At 29.9% G+C, this 21,906-nt stretch overlaps 1 protein-coding gene across 2 annotated transcripts in view; it reads left to right on the top strand.

Moving 5' to 3' along the window:
* The window catches only part of LOC121114023 (uncharacterized), a 28,435-nt gene that overhangs the window by 1,718 nt on the left and 4,811 nt on the right, over positions 1 to 21,906 (top strand). The window contains exons 2-10 of one of the 2 annotated variants that reach the window (XM_040707848.2): positions 13,455 to 14,987; positions 15,103 to 15,261; positions 15,328 to 15,460; positions 15,522 to 15,658; positions 16,026 to 16,153; positions 16,215 to 16,687; positions 16,740 to 16,865; positions 16,928 to 17,189; positions 17,882 to 18,239. In XM_040707848.2, coding sequence (XP_040563782.1) covers positions 13,455 to 14,987; positions 15,103 to 15,261; positions 15,328 to 15,460; positions 15,522 to 15,658; positions 16,026 to 16,153; positions 16,215 to 16,687; positions 16,740 to 16,865; positions 16,928 to 17,189; positions 17,882 to 18,239 — 3,309 coding nt within the window. Of the gene's footprint in view, positions 1 to 13,454; positions 14,988 to 15,102; positions 15,262 to 15,327; positions 15,461 to 15,521; positions 15,659 to 16,025; positions 16,154 to 16,214; positions 16,688 to 16,739; positions 16,866 to 16,927; positions 17,190 to 17,881; positions 18,403 to 21,906 lie in introns of those variants that run through there. The other variant, XM_040707841.2, reaches the window with a different exon arrangement.

Genomic DNA, 21,906 nt, shown 5'->3' with positions numbered 1-21,906 from the left:
ATAATAAAGCCACATCAATAAAAAAAAATCAATTTAGTAATTGTTCGTCAATGATAATTCATAATTATATTCCATTTAATTTTCTTTGTTAAATAATGAAGAAAAAAAATTACAGATACTTATATTTCTTTTGCTATGATCATGAAGGGATCCTATTTTTTTTTAAATAACAAAAAAACATTCGTATGAAGCTATGTAAAAACCCACACTAGGATTAAAACTGTTTTATATTTATATTTGGCACTGAGGGTTCATGGTACGGTGCATGTTCATAAATTAATTTTCTAATTAGTGGTCTAAAAAATAACTCATGTAGTGTTCTTAATTTTTAATAATACATATATTATTCTTTTATAATTAAAGCGTATATGTGTTCTGTTTTTTCAATTACTAAAATAATAGTTAAAAAATAAATAAGAGCTAACTAAATGGTACTGATGAAGAATAATTTACCGTCAAATCATGAGTACTGTATCGTGATAATTGTACAGAAACAAATTACAATTAGATATTGTAACGTCTCATCCCTAATTTATATTATGTACAAATTTCTATTTTGTGGGAGTTGTAACTTGGACAAGCGATTGTATAAGTTGCAATTTTTCCATGATTTAATCCTAATCTATCAAAATTTATTATGCATTTACTTATAATGTAACTGTGGGCATTTGAGCCCTAAAATGTGCCATTTAATACTCTGGTAATTAGTCACTTTCATCAATATATTCATGATCCATTGGAAAATTCCATTATTGTACTATCTTCCTCTCAAGTGTTGAAAAATCTTCATTGTGTTGGATTTGGTCTGAAAATCCTACATTAGTTTGAGATCGTTATTATTTTTGATGGACCAAACTAACTCAGTTTTTTCAAGAAGTTCGCAAAGAACCAGCCTAAAGAAACAAAAAAAAACAATCCTCTTCTAGATCAGAAAAAAATGATCTGGATATGCCTGATTTAAAATTCGGTCTAGATTCATAACCAATTCTATAGATGATTTGTAAATTATTTCAACTGTCTTTCAAAATGGTGAACATCGGTTTACGATTGGAAATCGCGATGTGGACCGAAATATCGCTCATAATCGGTATAGAAAAAACTCATATATGACCGGGATCTCAGACCTTACACTAAAATTTAATCGTTTCCGTATTGTAGAAAGATTTTTTCGGTTTCGATTTACTAACTATTTTTTTCCTTTCAAAATCTATAGAACGATTTTCTCCCCTATGAGTTGGTCGTATATGATTTATGCAACAAAGTTAACTTCGTATAAAGATTTTCAGCCAATGTTTGAAATCCAACTCACAGAAAATACAATTCATCTATATAATCTGTATAGACCAAATATTGAATTAGATCAATCCGGAACAAACTTCATGAACCAAATTAGTTCGATCTACAAAAAGTCTCAACGGTCACGGAACGTAATAGGATTTTGAGAGCCAAAGCTAACACTGTATGTACTTGTTATTTAAGTTTATAGCGTTATATACTATGACCTTGTATATGGTTTGTATTTCTAGGGAAGATATCTAGAGACGTATAATGACTTTAATTCCCTCCCCACACTTAAAAATACCTTAATGAAAAGAAAACATTGCCACAACAAGGTTACCCCTTCATATGAGGGACGGTGGTCTGAAAACTTTCTAACTTCAACATGATTTAGTAGCAATCTTAAATTTAAGCTAGTCACATCTATTTATCATCTATTGACAATTATTTAGCAAATTTTCAGCCAATTTGGACGGGCAATTGTTATATAACAGTCGGTAAAATAAGTTGATGCAATTTTTTTTTGTTAAAATGAACAAAATTAAATATTTGTTTTTGAATACGTATTCTTTAAAAAGATTCAAATAATAGCTGACATATAATTTCTTTTTAAGTTAAAATTTGACGCGTGTAAATCAATCCAACTCTGAGTAATTCAGCCAAATCAAAAAAATTCTCGTGAAAATTTATTTTGCAGGGTAAAACGCCAAATCCTATTAGGAAGGGTTACAGAGATGGGACAATCGTTGGGGGAAGCGAGTAGACTTACAAAGAGACAATGTTGAAAAATAGAAATTCAGAAAAACAGAAAAAATGTTTCGTTTTTTTGTTTGGCCGAAAACTTTTTATAACACTCTAGCATACCTAGGGCGGACGAAGGCGCAGTAGCCACCCCCTCAAAAAAAAAAATATATATCCCAAATTTTCAAATATTAAACTCCCAATTTTTTAACAAAAATTTAATTTTTCAAATTTATGTCCAAATTATTTCATTTCCTGAAAATAACAATTAATTTTGAAATTTTTTTACAGAAAATTGAAAATTTTTAATATTTTTGCAAAAATTATGATTTGAATATATTTACTTGTGAATAACATTTGATTATTAAATTTTTATTCAAAAAGTTTAATTTTTAGTGAATGGTTAGGCATTTTTGATTTTTTTTTAGAAAAAATTTATTATTTGGAATTGTTTTCCGAAATTTTTTTTTGTGCATATCTATGGATTTTTGAAGTTTTTTTCGAAAAAAAATAATCTTTAAATTTTTTGCCAAAAATTTAATATTTGAAATTTCTTTTTTCTAATTTTTTTGCAAAAAAAAATATTTTTGAAATTAAATTTTGAATTATAGGTATAAAAAAATCCAACAATCAAGACAATCCCCCCCTCCCTCCATCCCAAATATCCCCCAACGAACCCCCCTAATACCGATGTATTTAATATATGTAAAAAATACCCTTGGAGCTATTTACAAAATGTTCTTTGCAATCTACCCATATATAAAATCAATTATACTTAAGTATATCCACCTATCTGAAAAAAAAGAGAGATTGATATTATTGATAATTAATTTTTCTCAATTGAAAATATTTTTTGGTGGTAAATGGAAAGAAACTCTTAAGAAAATGATCTACTTAAGCCTTAATCAGAGTAGAAAATTGACACTTTACTCGTACATAATAATAATAAATGATCTATTCTAAAAATATAACTACACACAAGCTGTGTTCCGAAAGTAAGGTGTCTTTAGGAAAAATTATGTATATATTCATCAATATTTATATTGTCCCCTTCAAAATAATCCCTCTCAGATACGATTCACTTGTGGCAACGCTTTTTCCAATCATCGAACCCCTTCTTATTTACAATTTTCAGTATAGACTTGAGCTCTTCCAGCGAATCAGTCTCTATCTCCTTTATAGATGCAAATCCCCGTCCTTTCATATGTGTCTTGATTCTTGGAAACAAGAAAAAGTCTCACAGGGTCAAATCCAGTGAATATGATTGCTGAGGCATGATTTTGATGTGTTTTTTTTTATCAAAAAATCTTTCACAATCAAAGATGAGTGGGAATTCACAATTTCCTGGTGCAAAAACCATGAATTGTTTTTCAACCATTCCGGACTTTTTCATCGTATTGCTTCTCGCAAGCTGCAGATAACTTCATGATAATACTCTTTATTGACATTACGACCATATGGTAAAAACTCCTGATGTACTACGCCACAGTAGTCGAAAATAAATAAAAAATAGCGATCATCGACATTGCCATCTTCCCAGGCTTCTTGAAAGAGTTTTTAACATTTGTAAACAATTATTTTTTAACTTCAAACAGTTTCACCGTATGGCACTGTTAACATATCAAGTGTTTTGCAGCACTTAATTTCATTTATTTAACGTAAAATTTGATGGAATTTCTTTGATCTATCTTTTTTATAGCAAATAATCGCTCAATACGGAAAAAAAGCATAAACGTTATGCTTCTCATAAACAAACTAAACATATTTTATAGGTGAAAAAGAAAATATATGTTTATGGCGAGAGTATTTACAAAAAAAAAAAAAAAATCTACCATGCCAAATCTACATTAAGGTAGAGCTTATCTTTTGAATTTGAGAAATGTGGAGTTGCAAATTTTTCCTTTTAGACGAAAGACATCGCTTATAAATTTTGAGCGGTTGAGTTTTGAAATTTTACAATTTTTTTCAAAAAAGAGAAAGATACCAATATCAACTAAACTTTTGGTGTTACAACAAACTTTATAACACAAGAAATTTAGAAATAAACCTAAATTTATAATTTTAAATATTTTATAATGTTATTGCTTACATTGGTTCTTATTGGTCAAAAAGAGCAAAGATTTCTATAACTTGCATCTCTTGCTTGATGTCTATCTGTCTGCTTGTAAAAATAAATATTATCTATATTTACAATTTAGTTTCCAAAATCATTACTAAATATCAACTTATTACTTGCAATAAACGGAGAAGTTTAAGTAAACACAGATTTGACATATTCTTAAATTTTACTTACTTTTTTTTCGATTTAAAAGCCTTTATAACCTAAATTCATCTTATATATCCTAAATTCATATATCCTAAACCTTTGTAGCATTGGTAATTAATAATTAATATAGGGTAGTTTTAGTTGAAAATTATCATTTTAAAGCAAATTATGATGTAGGAAGCCAATGAAATATCACAACGTAGGGAATATATATTTTTTCTGTTTGTTCAGTAGACCACTATATTCTTTAATGAGCCCAACTCCGCGCATAGGTAGATCATTAACAACTCTTAAATAATAGTAATAATAGTATATCGGGCTTTTCGGTAGTTATCTCAATCATACCATAAGTTAGGATCGTCTTATGGAATTTTTAATGGAGGTGCAGACTATGAAACAGTTTCTTTGATGTTTCTGTAGACAATCATCCAAGTTTTGTATTTTAATTCATTTGAGAATAAAGAACGGTATTCCTTGATTATCATTACTGAAATTTTGCATGGGCTTTATAATACGTATTTTGATTCTAACATTAATGCACTGTCAAATAGAGGTAATCCAAACACTTTCTCGAATTGGTACCATAAGTGCTTGAATAACTTTTTTGATGTTGAGATTCGATATGTCAGAATTAATAAAGGAATATTTAAAGGGGACTTTATTGAATTCAAGTCATTAGTAGGTGTACTTAGGGACTGAAGAGCAGACATTCAGGCTGAAGATACACTTTCACTACAAACACACAAATATTGCGCAATCATCGCTCCTCTATATTTGTCATTTTGAATTGAGATCGAAAAAAATAAAATTTTTAGGCAGTATAAAACTTTTGATAGCCATCTGACGTGGTATATAGCCATCAGGGACATAAATATTATACCTTGTGGATGCACATCACCAAGGAATGCAATAACCATGTTAAGGAATTCTGTATAGTCGTGTAGAGGAATATTTGTTTCTATAGATTTCTTAGCATAATCAAGTGTGTGTTGTTGCACATTTTCTATGAGACGAGCTATTTCGGAATCTTCAATTCCAGTATCATACTTAAGTGTATTAATAGATGACCATTTTTCTTGAAATCTTTTGAACATCAGCATAAGAAAAACATGAATGTAGTCCCGCAGTTATGATTAACTTCATAATATGGTGTTGACACGCAAGAGGTAAAATGTTTTATCGAAATTTTTTCAGAACAAGAATCCTAGTCCTATTCAAGCAGTCCTAACCGTATTTGAATTTTTTTGCATCAAAGCACACACCTTAAATTTGATTCCCTATTATCTGTCATTAAAAATTTGGACTAAATAGCATTGCTGCGAAATTTTATCTTAGTTTAAAATAAAATAAAGTTTAATTGCTGTACTTGTTGATTAAAATTTGGCCATTAAGAATTTTTCTATCAAGTAAAGGTAAGAAAAAGGTCATTATCTAAGCAATGAGTATTTTTAATACTCAGTTACGAATTTTTAAATGGATTTGCCTTATAAAGTATTTTTATTCGAAAAAAAGGTCAGTAAAGGTCGGAAAAAGTTCACATTTATCTTAATATAACATGGTTTTTCTATTTCAAGTAATGAATGAAAAATTGCAAATAATTTGTTGTAGATAAATTATTAAATGGATATCATTAAATAATGAGCATAAAAATACCGCAAAAAATGCAAGTTATGGTAGTTTTTACTCTTTTTGACCATTTAGCACGAAACGTTATTGAAAAAATTAAACGATATTTTTGATAGCAAGTTAATTTTCCAAAATTTCTTATAATATAAGGTTTGTTGTAACACGAAGTACTTAGATGATATTTAGGTCAAAACATTCATTTTTGAAAAAAAATCGGACAATTTTAATACTTTGGAGCCATTGAGCTACCTCTAAATATTGTTTAAAGCCGTTCAAAAATTATATGTGATGTTTATAATCTACAGGGAAAATTTTTTGAACCAAAAAAACAACAATTTCTCAAATTTAAAAAAAAAAGTCCACTTTATGAACGTTGCATACTAAATTTGAAAAGTCATCTTATTTTTTGAACACACCTTGTATACTTTTCTTGTAAAAAAAGAAATAAAAAATGATTTAACTTAGTATTTTTGAACAGTTTTTTTTAGAACAGTAGATAATTTGAGATAAAAATAATGAAATGAGTTAAAAAATAAATATGTGTATATTAGAGCCTGTGATATTTTCTATCATAGAGGGATATTCTTTTTCCTTCTTATTCTTTAAACAAGCCTTCACCCACACTCGAATTGTGTGTAGGTGTTCTTTTGGTTTTCATTCAATATACGTATATTGTATACCTATGTCTATTGAGAGAATACTATATTTTAACTTTCTACTTGAAGAAGTTTTATTTTTTTTTCAAAAATATCCGTATGTCTAACCTTTACAAAAATAGATTTGAATTTCCCATTCTTCACTATGCTGTATTTACAATGAATTTTTTCTTCATCATAAATTAGACAGAAACACGGATATAAAATAGTATGAAATTCCTTTTTACTGGATTAACATTCAAACATGGAATAACGATGATGATATTTCTAATTATTTACAAAAAGGAAAAAAATATCTTGTGAAAGAAGAATTTCGACATATTATGGAAATTTCACTTTATATATGTACGTGTGTGTATGACATAGCTTATGTACAATGTACATAGATCAAGTAATCTTATGTACTATTTTTCCCCTTCTTTTTTCTTTTATTACCTTGGTAAATGAAATGTGGAGCCTAAATCCATTTGATCTGTGTAAATATATTGATAACTTTTTTAAGGGAACTAACCACATCAGAGAAGTGTGCAGCCAGGCGTTGTCTTGACAAAACACATTACTTCTCCTATTTGAGTTTGTATTTTTATCTAGCCTTCTGCAACTGCCTCAAAATGGTTTTATGATCAATGTTAAGTTCCTTGGTGATTTTACGACTGCTAACATCACTGCTTATCTCGATATTTTTCATCATTTTATCGATATTTTTGGCAGCAAATCCGTCAATGCATGGCGCATCCTTCACGCCTACTGAACTAGAACGAAAATGCTTGAACCACTGTTGAGCAGCACGATCAGCAAGAGTATCGGCCCTGTATATATTGCAAATTTTATTGTTCGCTTTCGACGCTTTTTCCCTTTCAGGTTTTAAAAATGTAAAGTATTTCAAATTTCTTCCTTTGATAATTCCATACTCGACGGACCACAATCCATAACTGAACCAGACAAGCGGAATACTGTCCAAAAAATGTTTGTAGTTTACACCCTCACTTTAAACGCACCTTGTTGTATGATCCGATGTGACCAATAATAAAAAAGATATATTTCGTAAAAAAATTTGGAAATTGTGTGCTCTAAATTTTAAATGACATAAAAGAAATATGTATCACAAAATTATAGTCCTATGATGTATTTGCCCCACAGCTTTCAAATGATATAAAAAACAAAAAAAAACAAAAACCTGTATAAATGGGAAAGGAGTATTCAACTCTTTTCACCTCTCTATAAATCTTCAATATAGATAGCACTGTTGTAGTTTTAGTGAATAAATATTGTTTATTAAGACTGCCAACAAAGTTAAACGGAGGTTATGATTTTGCTTTTGTTTGTTTGACTGTTGGTCACCAGGATTACGGCAAAAGTTACAAATCAATTTTGATTTAACCTGGAACAAGGATTATACATATATCCTCACAGTAAAAAGTAATTAAAATTTGGGAGGTCAAAGTAGCCCAAAACATTAGACATGCATAATCGAAATACATCTTTGAAACATATTACGGTGCAGTGCTCAAATTGGTTCCATTATTCAGGTTTAATATTTTGCTTGATATATAACAAAAGTTTTGAGTCAATATTAAAGGTCAAAATCACACAAAAGGTCAAAAACGTATAAGCAACCATTACTTTTGAGCAAATTGGAATAGAGACTTGAAATTATCTCTTTATGGTACACAATTCTTATTTGATAAGAATCAAATTATGAATCCAATATGCCCAACATTGGATATTTTTTATTTTAACATAGAGATAAAATAAAATATTTTATTTAGGAAAAAATACTTATATCTAGAGGATTGCACTCTACTAAGTACTCCTTTTAGCTATTTTTCATTTCATAGAAAAAAATGAGCAGTTTGTTAAAAAAATGTCCGAAAAAGAATACAACTCCTTCAATGATTATGATACTATTTAATACAAAATACAAGTACGCTAATCACATAGAGGTGCTTTAAAAATATGGTTAAACTCCCAAACTACAAACTGTCACAGCAACCTGGTGACAATTTTTTTATACTTAGCTGATACTTTATTATTTTCAAAATAAATAATTTAATGAAACCTCAAGAATTGATATGAAATTAACTTCATATATCCAAAATATAATTGATATTGTTATATATGTAAAGTTTTAGTAGGCAGCAAAGAGTGATTACTTAGTCAACATAATATTCATTAGTGAAATTGAAGGTTCAATCGATCTAGTATACAAAATTTTAAGTATTAAAAATCTTTAAAATACAGAGTGGGTGACTTTTTAAAAAAAAATTATTTTTTAAACAAACTAATTAAAATACTAAATATATTCATTTGAAGCTGATCAATAAAAATGAAACACAAATATAAAAATGTTAAAAGCGTCCTCTATGTGAAATATCTAGATAGTATATCCAAATGTAATATCTGTTTTTTTAATCTCTAGTATATACATACATTTAAACTATCTACAAATAATCGAAATATTTTCTTGAATATACATAATTATTTCAATAAAAAAATTAAGTATACTTTAGTTTTTATAGAACTTTTTTAATATTTTCCATATTATGTATAAAAAAAGATAATGCTAAAAAAAACAATATTTATCCTTGAAATAATAACTATATATTTATAAATGTATAATGTGTACAAGTTGCGATTTTGTACAATTTTTAACTTGTATATGCAAATTGTACAAATTGCAACCAAAAAAGGGAAATTAATAATTTTAAATGAAGAATTTACAGTATTTGGAATGAGGTAATCAAATATTCCAGGGATGACTAACATATTATTGATCTAATTTTTGACTACTTAAATCAAACTTACTAAAATATAAGTATTCTATGCCACATTATTAAATTTAAATACACGAAGTTATATTACTAATAAATACATAATCACCATGTATTTTTAATAGATCCATATGAAATTATAGAATTAATTAATAGTTGGAAATTGGAATAACAAATGCTTTAGTTAAATAATGAATTTTAAGACAAAACAATTCTAACTAGTACAATTTGTTTATATAAGTTGTGACATGAACAGGCATTGCAACTTCTACACGATATACATATGTGTCATTTCTTGAGAAATTTTTGTGAAAAAACGGATTTGACTAAAATTTATTATCTGGTAATTTGGACAATAGAGCAGTTTAAAATTAAATTTTTGTTCTCTAACTCAACCCAACTCTGTATGAGGCCTTAAAGAGGAATAAATTAGCATTTTGATAAATATATGATTAGAGTAAACACAATGTACAAAATTAGTCACAACTAAGAAATTGTTCTTCAACTTAACGAAACTGATTTTTTTTTGTACAAACTACGTTTAGTACACTATTATAAGGCAAAAGTAGTAGAATAATTTAAAGATGACTAGAAAATACAGTGTAAATAGTCTTGTCATATGTTCATAAGACACGATTCTCCACACTAATATACATATTCGTTATCAGCTGTTGATATTCAATGGTCTGAACGTTGATTGGTTGGATTTAAATGAGTTATTTTTAAGTCATGAACAATTCTCAATTTGCAAGATATCATAATGGTAATAACAGAGAAATATTACTATTTCAAACATTATCCTATAATTGCCATGTTTTTCCAAATCAATGGCTAAGGAAGAGTTTCTAATTAAACAACTTTTTGAAGGACTCGTGTGATCAAAGTCATTTAAAATCTCATTCGTTATGAGACTACGTACATTCATATAGAAGTAGGTTATTTTTAAATAAATGAAGTCAAAAAACAGAAAATGTATTTACATATACTACTTTTCCCCCGTAACATATCATAAGTTTAGCTATTTATCTTTCATGTATGAAGTTCATCCTATTGTTAAGTTAAAAAACAAGTAGGCTTTATGAATATTGAAAAATGTTAGAACACGTCATGAAAAATGCTTGGTAACGAAACAAAAAGTATATTTAAAACATGTTATAGTAAATAGTCATTTGTTCAACGGTATTTCATTTATACATACGTAGAAGAAACAGAAAAAAAATATTAAAACTTTGTTTAACGGAATATTATTATTATTTTTTTCTTCGAATGATGATGACTTTACCTTTCTCTTCCACACACGTATGTTTTTCTATATATATCATTTGTTATTTTATAAAAAATCTGTTGAATCAGTAATATTTATTAAATTAACAACCTGTTAAAAAGTTTTCTATGGAGAATGTTTATATTGTATAATAAATTTATATACCTACTTAAATACATTGGAAAATGTCCTGTATTTACAATAATTACTTGGTTATTGACTTAAAGTCCAGTGGGGTTAACTTTATTTTTTTAAGTAACAATTTATAACCATTATAAATTAGTCTGGCTTACGCTAAATTGTGTTAAAATGATAATATTTTGTGCTAAATGAACTTTTGCGATTGTTTAACTCACTATTTTTTGAGCGTGCGTATAAGATTGACAAAAGCAAAGAGAAAATATGGATGAAAATATGAATAGTGTTTATGATCCTAATACTGTAAGAGGCAATCACTCGTAATTTTAGTTTTATGGATTCTGTTCCTGTAATTTAGATTCTCTAGAAGGTAATTTGTCAAAAAGTCCAAACGTCATGTAAGCATTGTTTTGATTGTAATGAAGATTAACATAAATCGAAAAAAATCAATTAAAAAAAGGATTCTTTTCACTACATGTAATATATAAATATTGCAACTTATAACACCATAGGTATCATATTTAATACGTGAGTTTTAAAATATTCGATTTGAGCTATTTGACAATTTTTGTTCAAAAACGTCTTAGATATGTTTTGTAAATATATAATTAATGTAATATAATAATGGTGATCTCGTACTTATTACATCCTAGTATGGCAAATGTATTGACTGATTGAAAAAATGATTAGCCAACAAAAATGGCATTTTAAAATTGTTATATAGAAAAAATCATTCATTTTTGGTTAAAACATTAGGAAAAACAGTCTGTCAGATACTTATAATTTTATAAAATTCTTAATTTCCATCCAAAAATATGGGTTTTAAAAATTATAAATCCTTGTTTAATTCTTTTTCATTTATAAATGTTAATATTTAGGAACTTAAGGTACAATTAAACGTCCCATGTAATTTAGATGAATAACATATCTCCTTTTTATCTAAACCACAAATCCCTCCCATTTCAGTCAGGTAAAAAGTAAATGTTAGGATTTTGTTATTTATTAAAGAAAATTTGTATAAAAAAAGGAAATAGTTAGACTATTAAATTTATATACTTTACTGGATCAATCTTGAGTTATTTATATTTCAATACCATTAAAATCAAATCGATATTATTTTAGGAAACAAACACTATTTAAAAAAGTAAAGATTGATTACACAAATTTCAAATGAGTTTCTTTAATTGAAGAAATAATGACACATCAAGGCATTATCCCCCAAGTATAAGCCTTAAAATGTGAGCTTGTGGGTTTTTGTACCTATCGATTACTAACTGTTCTTTCAATTTTGAAATGAACATTAGGAAGAGTCGTTAGAGATTGGTAATCAGCGTGTTAAGTACTACTGTGATTATAAATATAAACTAAATATTTTTATTTGGTTGGCTTGTATAACACATCATACAATAGTTGTATTTTTGGTATTTATTATAGTTTTTTAATGGGTAGAGTACATGTTGTCACGATCAGAATATTTTTATAACAATTCTGGGGTAGCAATTTAGATATCAATATTTTACGATACTTTTTCAAGTAAAAATATATAACAAAAATGTCATTTAGTGTAATTTACATCACTTAAAGGGGCATTCGCAGGATTTTTGTTTGGAAGTGAGGGCTCGCTTTGAAATTTTATTTTTGTTTTTTTATGCAGGATAATTTGGTTTCAGGTTGGGAAGAGGTTTGAAATTTGAGGGATTAGCTCATTTTTATGACGTAATGGAGATGCTAGGAATGTGTCAAATATAAGTTTAGTTAAGTACTGTTTTTAATGTGTCAGTACCCCGGTTCCACTATAGTACCGGTATACCGAGCGTCACTACAGTAGTTCTCAAAACATTGTAAGCCTCTTTTTATGTGTTTTTTCTCTTTCTGTTTTTGTAGCAATTTTACAAGTTTCTTGAAAATATTATCAAAAAATTATACAAATCTTATAATTCTTTTTAAAGCCTTATGGCAAACAATACAGAGGTTTGAGAGCCAAATCCCCTAACTACATCCACCAGACTATTGAAATTCACTCACTCATGATAAATTATTCAAACCCAGAGAAGTCTTGTTCTTTTTCCTATCAAGAGATGTATTTGTATATAAAAATAAAATTCAAAAAATAAGATCAATCACCTTTAAAAGGATCTAAGCATATTTAATTTTATATTATTTCAAAAAAGTGACATTAAAAAGAAAAATTAATATTATAAATACCACTATTGAAAAAATTATGTGGGGTCCATACCCTCCCCAAGAATAATTGGATCACGTAATACCAAATAAGGATAAAATAGCCAAATCTCCCCTACAAATCCTCAGTGTTACTTTTTGTTTATCAAGAGTTCACTAATAAAGAGGAGAATTTTCATGTTCCATAATTAATTTAAGATTAGTTGCAGAAGTACGAGATTTTATGTCCATAAATAACGGGGTTTTCTACTCAAATAAATGTAATTTTGTAAAAAGTACAGTTGTAGAAGAAAACTTTTTTCTACTTCGATACAACCTTCATCCATTATTATTTTTTTATTTGAAAATAATTGTTTTTTCTTGTTCAAAGAAAGCTTAATCATACTTTAATGAGAAAACAATTGACTAAAACAATCCCAACTGCATTATTATTTTTTTTATTTTTGAGTAAGATAAAAAAGCCATGAATGTTATTAAAATGTATCTTTCTATTCATAATTTTTCTAAATTTTTTAAAAATCTTTTCTTTACAGAACTTTACCCTCTTGCACCTTCTACATCCTCCTTCTCAGCAAAAGATCTCTCTGAATCAGGATTCTCCACAGAGTTCACGGGCTCTACAGATATTCATTCTTCTTTTTCTTCACTTGCATCCACAAGTCATGAGTCCCATTTTTCCTTCTCAGGAACGGCATCCTTTCATGACCTACACACATCATCCTCAGAGATTAAAATGGAAGATAAAAGACCCTTGAGTGATCCTCCTTCCACCTCTATTTCAAAGATTATAACCCCTACTCGAATGTTTTCTCATTCCGACTCTCATCTACCCTCCTCTTCTACTGCAAAATTAGCCGATCATTTTTTAGGGGTAAAGGCTCCACGGGCCAATGTGGAGCCTTCTAATAATGATCAAAACAGAGCTATTGGACCTTATACTCAAGAAAGTGTACTTGATAACCTTTCTGTCGAGTCTTTACCACACCAAGGTGAGGCACGTCAAGTACCCGATGTCACAAACATTCTTAAAGGGTTATTAAATGTTGTGGGAGAGGGTCTAAGCATCGCTACAAATTATGTCAAAGAAGAAAATAGGCGTAAAGCTTCTTTATCATCAGCTGCATCTTCCAATTCTGCCATACAACATTCCGTCTCAACACAGTTTCCCATAGTTCGCCCGACAGTTACAAGGCCTACACGGCCTCCAAGACCCTCTCGGATCAACAATCGAGGTCCTCCTCGGTTGACGGAGATCCCTTTTGAATCAATTCCTTTAGAGGTACTCGCCAAACCCAAGCCGGGGAAGAACCCCTTAGTGAAAATTCCTCAGAGGCCATTTAAGTATGGCCCTCATTTGATTGGAGGGAATGGAAATGATTTCACTGGAGGAGTTCCTCTTCCACAACTCCTTATCCCTGAAATTGACACAAATAAGAATAAAGACGCTAAGAAAAAGAAGAAAATCAAATTTAAGAACCCAAACCTTATTAGACCAACAAGAATACCCATTAGTCATCTCCATCATACTTTTTCTCTTCCTCAACAACCTTCAACTTTGGAAAAAATTGATACATCCTCAACTATAGAGGCAACAATTTCTTCCACAATGGAGTTTTCAATATCAAAAACCACAACAACATCTATAATAAAAACCACAACCTCAACTACTCAAAAACCAACCGTAAGTGTTATTTTCCAATCTGTAGCGACTACAACGAAGTCAAATTATCAGCTCTCTGCCACATCACAGAAAACCCCGCCCTTACCACCACTCACGTTTGTTCCAAGTGTAACTACAACTAAACGCCCAGCAATTATTAAGTCTCAAACTAGTGTAACTTCAAGACCCAATGGAAGACCATACGGACCTAAAAACACAACTCCAAAGACTCCACCCCAAATACCAGAGGTTTTACATCACATCCCTGCTCCTGGATTAGTAATTGATCCATATGCCACTAAAAAAGGAAATGAAGCTTATCCTGAGATTATTAATATCACTTTGACTGCGGATCAGTCTTTTGGTAATGTTGGTGGAGTAGTGAATGTACCTCTTTATGGAAGACGTAAGTCATTTGGCCATTTGGTCATCATTTTATTTGAATCTAATATTATTTATATGATACCAGATATATTTTATAAACCAAGTGTGTCATCCTTCTATATTTTCTTATTTTCTAGCTGCTATTTTGACATATGCACCTGGTCAAGATGATCAATTTGTTAGTATTGATGGTCAAAAGACTTATTTTGATATTGGAGGAACATCAACACAAGCTGAAAATATTTATCCAACTCGACCTCTAAGACCACAATACCCCATCGCTACTACAAAAAGAGGTATCTTATCAATGATTACTAATCAAATATAAGTTTTTCGCAAAATTGAGTCATGTTTTTTTTTAGCTGGTTATGTTGAAAACATTGGCTCTGCAGAGGTTGTGGCTCAAAATGAAGTAAAACTCCCACTTCCAAATGTTCCAAAACAAAGACTTTTCAAAAAAGGTCCTACACGTCGTCCAAATGCACCACCTATCCGGTATGCTCCTTATATTTTTTTGTGCAAATACATTATAAATTATCTGTACATATATTTGCAGCATTGACACATGTATTGTAGGAGAAGAAGGTACTTGTGATAAAGATAAACATGAGGTTTGTAAAGTATTTCTTGGAGTCTCTTCATGTTTTTGTAAGCCGGGCTACGGAAGACGCAATCACAGGCAGCCTTGTAAAAGTAAGAATACTTATTTCATAATAAAAAAATATAGGACTCATTGAAAAAACTATAAGGAGAGATATGAAAATGGTCAAAATCCTGCTAATGTAAATAAAAGAAAATATATCTGGGTAACATTGAGAGACGACATATCTGTTGACAAGAGAACAATATTTAAGCTATATTACTCTTTGCTACTTAATATGTTAAGCATTTCAAAATAGGGAGGAATAACTAAAAGGACCAACTAATATTTTGCAGGTTACAAACAGATACCTTTTTTTTTAAATGTATGCTCACATCTATCAACATTAAGCTATTCATTTTTTTATATGCATTACATTGTTCTTTTTTTATCAATTTGCTATAATAAAACCATTTACAGAAACGGTCAAACTCCTGATGAGCCTCCAAGTGGACCGAATAAATAATAATCGAATTTTTTGGAGTAATCACTATGAAAATCCAAATTCTGAGGAGTATCAACTTCTTGAGGGAGAATCAAACTATGCGGTAAATATTTATATCGTTGATAATTCGTGACTTAAAACCTTTATTGAATGTAACATTACAGATTGACACATCCATGGCACTTACCTCTTTTAGTACAGCATATATTGGAAACACTGTAAATCGTTTCTTTTCTTTAAATGGGAAAGTAACCGTTAATATAACTTTAGAAATGTTTCAAAGTCCATATACCACCTCACCCGTCATTAAAAGGGACATTCAGCATAAACTTATCCAAGTTATACAGGCTCGTAATTCAAATATTGGAAATGGGAATTTATACGTGGATGGCCCTCTTAATCCCATACCTGGAGTTGCAGATTTGGACGAATGTACTGAACCTGAAATGAATGACTGTAGTGAAAGAGCTACATGCATTAATAAATTTGGAACTTACACATGTCGTTGTAAAAAAGGCTATGGGGATCACTTTGAAGATGATGAGGATCGAAGGGGTAGATACTGTCAATCTTGCTCTGCTGATAATTGTTCCGGAAGAGGATTTTGCTCTATTCAAGATGGTGCCAAAATATGCGAGTAAGTTGTCGGTATATTAGACAAAACTTTTAAGAATTTGTTTTCTTACCAGATGTAAAGGAAACTATTATGGAAGTAGTTGTGAAATAGACGGAGATGTTCTCGCTGTTGCAATTGGTGCTTCTGTCACCGCTGTGGTTATAATTGTACTTACACTTGTTTGTTTGTGTCTATGGAGGTATTTATCACTATTATGTTTATATATTTTTCATATAATTAAAGCAACAATTTATGTTTTAGTCGCAAATGGAGACGAGAGGGAGAGAAAGGATTTGCAGCATCCGCCATATATTCCACTCCAACGTATTCACCTGGGAATCCAGGAAATAACTCAATTTATCAGCAGCCTACAATGCACCATCAAATTGCTCCTCAATATCCAAGAAGATTGCCCCCACCCCCTCCAGCTACAGGTCCTCCTCCCCCTCAATTGCACTCACCAGACCTGGGCGAAAGACTACGTTGGATGCATGATGTACTAAATCAGCAAAACGTATACGCAGTAAGTTTTTTTCTTCTATTTATATTGACAGTTTGACAATGACAAAAACGAATTCCATTGGTTATAATACTCAAAGCTACTATGCTGTTATTTGTTATTCCTATACATTATGAAATTAAACTTAATTCAGTAATTATTTACCTTGAATTGTCTTTCGATCTCTTCTTGGAGGTTTCTTTAATTTTATCCAACATTTATTCCATTTTTTGCATCATGTTTAATTTGCACTCTTTCATATTTTGGACTTTCACTTAATTGATGGAATATACGTACACACATTGACTTTGATTTATTGACTGTATTCTTGCATGAACAACCCTAGACTATAAAATAAAGTGGTGACACGCATATCTTAGCATAATATTTATTTGGCTGCATGAAAACTGCCCCCCTCCCCCATTCTCCTCCGCAAGATGTCTCTTTTGAGTCAGCACAAAAGAGTGAATTTTTAGTAACTGCATTGTTAGTTAAAATTATATGTAAATTAATGCTACCCTCAACATCCCCTAGCAGAAATAAAGTATTCTCGTAGCCAATATTGTTTGGAACAATATTGATTGTGTGATTACTTGGCTTATAGTTTTGGAGTAACAACCCATTTAAAAGAAAGGAATCTACTATCACTACCTCACTTTTCCATTCTTTACTCGCACTTTTTTCTTATAATTGCAATCCTTGTTTTATTATTACAGCAACTCCATCAGCAGCAACAATCACAGCTTCCCCCAACTCCATCACAATTCACCACCAATAACATGTATTCGGTTCCTGTGAACAATGCATATGTTCACGACGAGGGAATCTATGGAACCCTTCCTCGTGGTTATAATCAGCCTCGAAAGCATAGAAAGTTAAAACTTATGCGTCGTGCTAGCTCAGAGGAGAGAATCTCTGAACTACAATTCCGTAAAGGATTTGTCATGGAGGAAGAGGATGAAGAAACGACTTCTTTTGGATCAAGTACGGAGTCTGTTCATCATATCAGACCAAGGGATAGGCCCTCAAGACCAATGAGTCATATTGCTCTTAAACAAAAGCCTGGACTTTTCGGTATCAGGAAAAAATAATTTTTAGTTACTTGTATTTTGAAATATATATTTTAGCATCCACTCTAATCCATTATACTAATTGGAGTGGAATTATATTTAATTTACATATACAATACACATTTACAAAATTAAACCAAACAAATATATAAATTGATGCAAAGCTATAATTTTTCACCTCGGAGATGATTTACGCACTTATTTTCTATGCAATTAACCGTAGAAAACATTTATATTTTTCTATTTTATTAATGGTGTTGGGTTTTTTTAAAACTTTAAATATATGTTAATGGTTTTTTGGCTTCTAATTAATAGGGTTGATTCGGTCCCTCATATGGAACTTAAAATTTTTATTGGCCGTTCTTTTTATCAGCCCCTCAAAAAGTCCAAAATTTAAAGAGAACTCTATAATTTATAATTTTTACCGGTATTATAGTTAAGTACCTAAGTTTAGTAATTGATTAGTTTAGTATAACTTCATATATCTTTAATGCACTAGAACAGCTTGAAATTATTCTTATTTAGGCATAATAAAAATATTTATTATTATTTTATACACTAGACCATTTATTGATAATGACATCCCTGGCTGATATCTATAATGCCATCATTTGTGAATATTGTTCTATGGGATGACTTTTACATCTGATTTGGACTCGTCCTTAAAATCAAATTTAAATTTATAGATGTAACAGCGGATCTCAATGAACAACGTCCTCGGAAGAAATTACTCGCTAGATCTCAGTATGCATAGATTCACACTGCAGTCGTTCCTAGAAAAGGAAATCTACTTCAGGTATTTCAAATGTATTTGGAATTCAAAGAAGTTTCCTTGGTCAGATGGAATAAAAATGTAATACTACAATGTTTACATATAATTAATTAGTGCAACTCCATCAGATAAATTAAAGTAATAATAAAAAAGAATAAGAAACAAAGAAAGTGATTTCAGAAGATGTCAAATTTTTGGGCCCATAAATCTGTACTGGTTAAACTTTTTCTCATAAATTAATAGGCAGAGAATGAAATCTACCAAAACGGTTCAGCAGGGAATTAAATGTTTAAATAAATAAAAAACTTGCCCCCTTTTCTGAAGATTTTAAAATTCATTTTTCGTAACAAATGTAAAAGTTGCCATGACTGTGTTTAGTACTTTACTTAGGCATTTAATATAGATTAAATAAACAGGATCAGTCTTAAAAGAAAAGTGGGTGTACCATTTTAATAAATATGTTAACTATTTGTCCAAAAATATAATTATTTTTCGTGAAAAGGATAAAAATGTCTTAAAATTATTATAGAAGTACAATGACTAATTCGTCAATTTGGGAGATAAATCTTCGTCTTTGTTGGAAGCCAAAAAAAGGACCTAATACTATAATGAATACTCGACTTTGAAGTCTTAGTTTGACGCCAACAAATCGTAAAATTATTGGAAACTTTATTTTTTATTCTGGAGTAAAAAGTGGTAATAGAAATGCCGTCAAAGTTATGACCTCTAGAGCTTTTATGTGAAAAGAAAAACCTTCAATTTTTCCTTCGTCTCAGTCATACGACTAAAAAATAATCCATTTAAAAAAATCAACTACCTCACTATTTCAATTATTACATGTCAGCAAAGTAAACGGCGAATGAAAATGCTCAAAAAACTAGGAATTCTAGTATATGCAGATTAAGAATAGAGTTGGTTGTTCTACCGTAAAAAACGCATCCATAATATCAATGCACCCGTAAAAACGACCAGATTAATAATCTAAACTTATTCTTCACAATTATTTTGTCTTTGAGTCTGGTAATGATTCTTTGCCTAAGTAAGAATCAATTTGTTTGTTATTGTCTTCATCTACACAATACAAGCCAAATAAAGGAAATCCAGAATCTACAACAATTAGTTTACTGACGAGTGGAAACAATATTACGATTCAAAATACAAATTATGCTCTAGTAACTATATTTGATCAGCTATATAATGTATCCACTCCAAATTAGTCAGGCATCTGGAAACGAGTGACAAGAGTATGCCACAAAATAAAAAACATTTTTTTTCTTCAAAAATTAGAGAGTGTATTCATTTTGATAGTTGTAGACTAAGAGAAGAAGAATATAATTTATTTATGTTAAAAAACACCACTGTGGAGATCAAACTTGTGGTTTGAAAATGGTTTTACTACGGCCATATACAATTAATTACATAAATAGTATAATGAATATGATACCCGTGAAAAATTTGCATCATAATCTGTATCACAAAAGCAGTAACTATTTGGCATATAATTGGCAATTGTAAAGCATCTACATAAAATTGTCATAAGCAAAGGCTTTCAAAGGCCAAAATATATTAGATGTCAACATCACATTTTTGATAACCCTTGGAAACATACCTAAATTTTTCTTATTCACAAGCCATCTACCAATCCTCAATTACGTTACTTATTTATTGAAAACATATCAATGATATACGAGCCCTTCTAATAGATTATAACCAAGTTGCAGCGGATGATTTAACTAAAAGCAAACATCCTCGATGGCGATAAAATTTCAAGTACTTATATGAATTGTACTAGGTTTATCATCATTATAAAAGAATTCTTATTGGCCGCAAGTGAAAGATGGTTCTGAACTTATATCAGACACGATGGAATTCACGTCCAATATATGTACACTTTGTTTTAAACAGACAGTCGTACTATCTTAGTTACATGATGTGATTTCATCTCTAATTCTTGGGTTGATGATTCCCTTTAAATGTTGATCCAAAAAAATCAACTAGTATGGAAATGTTGAACTCACTTTACTAGGTTCTATATGATATAAAAATAAAAAGACTCAAGTCCCATTGTAAATGTTATAAATCGATGAATGACACTCCCAGATTGAAAAAAAATGCAGAAAAGGCTGCAAATCTTATGGAGGTGCTACGTAAAAGTTCAAAACTGAAGTTTATTGGGAAAATTATATTTAAATAATATAATTTTTATGAGTCTAAGTCATTTGTTTCCTACTATTTATTTAAAAATCTTTATATTATAAAAATAAAGCTACATACTCGTATACAAGTATATATTTAAAAATTACAGATTTATACAAAAGTTTAGTTCATGGAAAAGGGGAATAGTTATTTATTTTCAAAATAATATAAATATTCTTCCAACACAAATAAAAGTGTTTCTCTTGTGAGTGGTTTCACAAAAATATAATTCATAACCCTAGTGTACATACAAGATAACTGGGGTTATCTGAATATTCCCTTTGGGAGAATTCCCCTCTGTGAGTTCCTACCTATATTAATAAACCATTTTCAAAAATAATGACAAAATAAATAGTAAGTCGAATTTTTAGCATATTTATTTTCTATTAACTCTTCATGATTTCCATAATCATTTAAAATAGTCGCAATATGTTGGTTACAATCACGATATCGTCTTTATTGAACAGGTGGAGGATGACCTACAAGCTGTTAAATTATTTCAATGCAGGTAATATATTTGTAATTGGAAATATGGTAGAGTCCGTTTTCCTGCCAAGTTGCTTCATACCATCCAGTTCTCTGGAAGTTTTTCGAACTTTGAAAGGATGAAGAAAACTTGATGCAGATAGAGACTATTCAACAACTTGCTGGCCATCCTCGCCCTGTTCAAAGAAGACAATATCCTGATTGTAAACAACATATT

The sequence above is a fragment of the Lepeophtheirus salmonis genome, chromosome 1 (genome assembly GCF_016086655.4).
Source record: "Lepeophtheirus salmonis chromosome 1, UVic_Lsal_1.4, whole genome shotgun sequence".
In the NCBI taxonomy this organism is placed as follows: Eukaryota; Metazoa; Arthropoda; class Copepoda; order Siphonostomatoida; family Caligidae; genus Lepeophtheirus; species Lepeophtheirus salmonis.
Note: the sequence above shows the minus strand (reverse complement) of the source record. Positions and strands in the feature narration are given on the sequence as shown.